The 4,548-nt window shown below is 32.1% G+C and overlaps 1 protein-coding gene across 1 annotated transcript; it reads right to left on the reverse strand.

The window, feature by feature from the left end:
* Positions 1 to 870: 870 nt before the first annotated feature.
* On the reverse strand, positions 871 to 2,622 carry LOC128125928 (ricin B-like lectin EULS3). Its single transcript, XM_052768945.1, has 4 exons — positions 2,056 to 2,622; positions 1,841 to 1,963; positions 1,455 to 1,683; positions 871 to 1,072 (listed from the first exon to the last, which is right to left on the reverse strand). Coding segments are annotated over exons 1-4 (921 nt in total). The 3' UTR covers positions 871 to 1,070.
* Positions 2,623 to 4,548: the final 1,926 nt, after the last annotated feature.

The following is a 4,548-nucleotide window of genomic DNA, read 5'->3' on the forward strand; positions in this document are numbered from 1 at the left end:
TTATTACACTTAAGCCCCCACAAATCGACTTTAAATCAAGGAAAATGTTAGTTTATGAAGGAAACTTAACGGAAAATTAACACAAAATCCGGGTCATCTCACGTATATATTGGCCCTAACTTGCCCAAAATCCCATGCATAATTCTTTTTCCAAATTCTTTGATAAATAACCACTGACATACTAAACCCTATTTTATGAATTTATAATTATGACATTCCATTGAACTGTTTTTTTTTTAATTAATTCCCATCATTCAACGTCTTTAAAGTACAAATAAAACTTATATTTTCACTAAAAATAAACTGGCGTTGTACTTTGGTAAATGTCCATACCAACCAATTTATCGACATTCCACTCTAGCTGATTGTGATTTAAACATATTTCTTACATAAAACAATGCTCTTTCAATACATTTCTTGCCTTCTATAACATTATCTTAAAATTTCGTACATTGAGGCCCATATATTCGAAATTACCTATTTAAGCATCATACTTCAAGCTTTGCTAAATAATGGCACAACCATTATGACTGCTTATGTGAAATCTATAATCATTATGATATATTACAATTACATCTAAAGTTAATTCTTGGCAGATTAAAATCCATTTTTACATTTTTCATGTCGAAAATATACCACTTATAAACATAATTTCATAACTTGAGACTTTTAACAAATAAATTACTAACAACTTGGGTACCCTTGAATATACATGGTCAATATATTTTTGGAGTCTTATAATTATGGTAAGGCGTGTTACTATTCAATGATATGAAGTTTAATAACCATTAAATTCTTCAATAAAAAACAAAACTTTTAATTATTAAAATATGATGTCTCGTTGAAGTTGTAAAGTTTAATGCATTTTAAAGTAGGATTATATGTGTCAATCCATTAAAATCTAACAAGTTTAATACGTTACGGAGCCCCGAAATAACATATAAAAATATCCAAAACAACACTATCCATAGGTACTTAAACATGTGATCATTCGAAAAATACATGAACGCCGAGTGCCATGGAACATAGCATGCTCATGGTCGAAGATTAAGCTCCACACTAACACGCAATCCTGCGCAAAACCATAACATAAAGCAGGGGTTAAGGACCAATTGCATAAGTTGATAAACAAATCGGCATTACAAAATAAGGTAAAAGTTGACAAGAGAGCATGCATTTTTTTTATCATAAAGATCGTTTGATAGATCAAAAAACCAAATGGTTTCAATCTTTTTAATTTTAATGTAAGATTCTTTAACAATTAAGAGACAATATGAAGGTCCAGGTAACTTTTCAATCGAACCATTACTAGAGTTTATATAACAATCCCTTATTTCATAACAAGATTATAACAAAACCCTTTTCTTTTTAAGTGAAATTTGGCAAACAAATAAATAAATAAATTGATAAATATGGAAGAATATTATTGAGTAAAGTTTGCGCAAAAGACTTACAATACGGGAATATGATCCACTTTTGGTTATCGCCATCATTCCATTCCCACAAAATAATTTCAGTGCCGTCATGAACACCACCATATTCTTTAACACCCTTACATGCATCTAGATGAAGATGAATATTGGTGACTGTCCTAAATGACCTATAACCATCACCCAAGTCATTGCCCTCACTCCAAAGAACACTCATGTCGACTTCATTAGGGTTGTATTTCTTCAGCTGAACCTGAGAAATAATTTACAAGTACACACACACACACGTGATAAGTGATTTAAAGTTTATATATATTATTACACTAAGCATAATCAATCACTTTCATTCAAAACATGATAAAAAGTTATTTTTTTTTCAATTTTTAGCCGACAAAAGTAGAATGGCATACCGGATAAGTTACACCGATTGAAAATTTCATAGCTTCACCGGTGGCTTTGTTGACCAAGGCAAAAGCGGGATTACCTTTTTCATCCTTAATGCTCCTACCAAATTTCTCGTCTTTGATCCAATGCTGTTAATTTAGATGTCAAACAAATTGGTGTTGGTGAAACAGTTGAAGAAAGAGCAAGCTCATATACTATCAAGAAACTGAAAACAAGAAACCTGATGAAGATCAGAAGAATTAGTTGGAGCAAGAATCACTTTTCCATTACGTATAGTGAGAGAGTAATCAGTTTTGGCCTTGGTATAGACCCGAAATGTGGGTTTATTGTCCATATAATTTATGGGGTTTTGATGGTTAGTGTGTGAACATATAATCGGAGGAATGTGAAGGCAATGGTGGCTGCACTGAGGAGAGACATGGTTGGAAGGTTGTGCTGGTGATGCCAGACGGTGGCACTCTGCCAGGTAGTAATCGAAGGCATCAGGTGGCTTTCCGTTGTGGCCGTTGGCGTTCGAAGTTGCTGGTAGAGAAGATACGTCATCACAGTGGAGGCTGGTGGCGTTCTGGTGGTTGAGCCGGGTAAGGTGGAGAAGGAGGTGAGTAAGGTGAATCGACATTTCTTTGTAGCTTTGAAACTGATGGAAGGGAGGTGGAAGAAGTGAAAAAGGTGGTTCTTCACGGTGGTGGTGGTTCACGTGAGGTGGTTGTTCATACTGGTTATCGGTGTTGACCGGAGGTGGGTATTGTTGTTCCTTGTCTTTGGGGTGATCGGAGGTGAGAGTCATTGCTTGAAAACCACGAGTAAACAAGAACTTAGCGACCAGATAACATGATAATCAGTAATTAACCATGGCTTACCTTCAATTTCTTCGGAAAAAAATACTATCAGCTGCAGCCAATGACTTCTTCACTACAGATGTTTCTTTCTTAATCAATAAGTGTTAGACTTCTTACCCATCCTGTCCATTTTATAAGGGAGGAAGGCTAATCGCTTACGAACTGTTCGTTCTCCTTCAAACGCAACCGCCAAACGTCAGGATTGGTCTTCAATTTTGCCTTCCCAAGAAGAAATATTTCATGTTTTCTCCCTGGCCAAAGTATAATCATTTAGCATCTAGACGGCCGTCATTAGGGAAGAGCAGAAAAAGGAGTTTTTGACCATAAGAGAGAGTGATTGGAAAAAGTATTTACCATTCTAGGGTACTTTCAAGTTTTTTTACCAGACTAGTGTTTCTTGTCATTTTTCTTTATTTTTCAGTTTTCCTTAATTTCTTTTTTATTTTAAATATCCAATTTTTTCCTTTCTCTATATTTCACCTTCTTACTGTTTTTTTATATTTTTTTTAAATGATAGATTTTATTTCAGTTTTTTTTGTTTAATTTTAAATATCCATTTTTCTTATACAAACCTTTGAACATCAAATTTTAGCCACAACAAATTAAAAATACAATATATTTTAACATGCAAAAACTCTAACATTACATATATAATATTTTTAATGTAAAAAAAACTCAATAAATTAAAAAACACCACAATTAAAAAATAGAATATTAGACATATTCTATGATCTTGTATCCTTTGTTTATTTATTGTTTTATTCCATTCATCCAAATAAACCATTAAAAATAATCTTTATTTGTTTTCTATAATTCAGAGGTACGGATTTATTTTGGTAAAACACTAAATTATGCAATTAGTTACTATATTTTCTTTTACTAATTTTATATCAAACTAGTTTTCTAATCAATTTCTACAATCATATTGAATTCGCTATCAATTATTAGTTTTTTTTTTTTTTTTTTTTTTTTACCATATTGATTGTATATTTAAACAATAAAATATTATTATATACAACATCCTTACATGAAAAAAAATCATTAGGCCTCCCATTTTCCTTGAACCGGTGATTTATATTAAATACAGGTTTCTGGTTGTTTAATACAAACTACAAAAAAACAAATTCATTTAAATTTAAAGGAAAAAGAATTATGTCTGATTGAATTATATAAACTTTCTACATCTATTCTACGCTTATTGATTTTCTACGAAAAGATATTTGTTAACTATATGAAAACTAAAATAACAAAGGTCTTCAAATTCTATTATATAATATTAGAAAACAAAAGCATTACACAATTGGGCCACTTAATTCATACTTATGGAAGTGAATTTAGCTTTTCTTTTTAAATTTTTTATATATTATAATAAATATGAAGAGAGTAGTAACTAGTTGGAGATATTATATAACGCAAAAATTGATCAGGGTATTATGGGGAATGTGGGAAAAGAGGTGGTTACATGGAGGTGACTGGTTTTAGTCCCGAACTCAGGGAACAAATCCAGAAGGTGGCATCAATGAATCTTTGTTCGAACATTTCGAGTCAAATTCTTGCAAGGCGTGCAAAGGTCAGTTAGTTAATTTGTTTGTAATTCTTAATTTCTTGATATATCTTAATTTCTTTTTCCTTCACATATTGAAACTACAGATATTGGAAGATGCACTGGATAATTTAGAGGGTGTTACCTGCAACAAAGCAGAAGGTGCAATGTATCTTTTCCCACAAGTTAAGCTTCCTAATAAGGCCATAAAAGAGGCAGAGAAAGCTAAAAAAATTTCGAATGCATATTATGTACTTTGCCTTAAGGGTTTTGTAGTTGGCATCAATGTATCAAGGGATTGCGGGACACCACTGCTGCTGTTTTGTGTTGT

Source organism: Lactuca sativa, chromosome 2 (genome assembly GCF_002870075.4).
Source record: "Lactuca sativa cultivar Salinas chromosome 2, Lsat_Salinas_v11, whole genome shotgun sequence".
Lineage (NCBI taxonomy): Eukaryota > Viridiplantae > Streptophyta > Magnoliopsida > Asterales > Asteraceae > Lactuca > Lactuca sativa.

Excerpts from the sequence above, each read along its gene's own strand:
- LOC128125928 (XM_052768945.1), bottom strand. The coding sequence starts at position 2,622 with ATGACTCTCACCTCCGATCACCCCAAAGACAAGGAACAACAATACCCA. Across the intron at positions 1,964-2,055 it reads ATTCTTCTGATCTTCATCAG|CATTGGATCAAAGACGAGAA; the intron begins GTTTCTTGTTTT and ends CTAAATTAACAG. Across the intron at positions 1,684-1,840 it reads CAATCGGTGTAACTTATCCG|GTTCAGCTGAAGAAATACAA; the intron begins GTATGCCATTCT and ends ATTATTTCTCAG.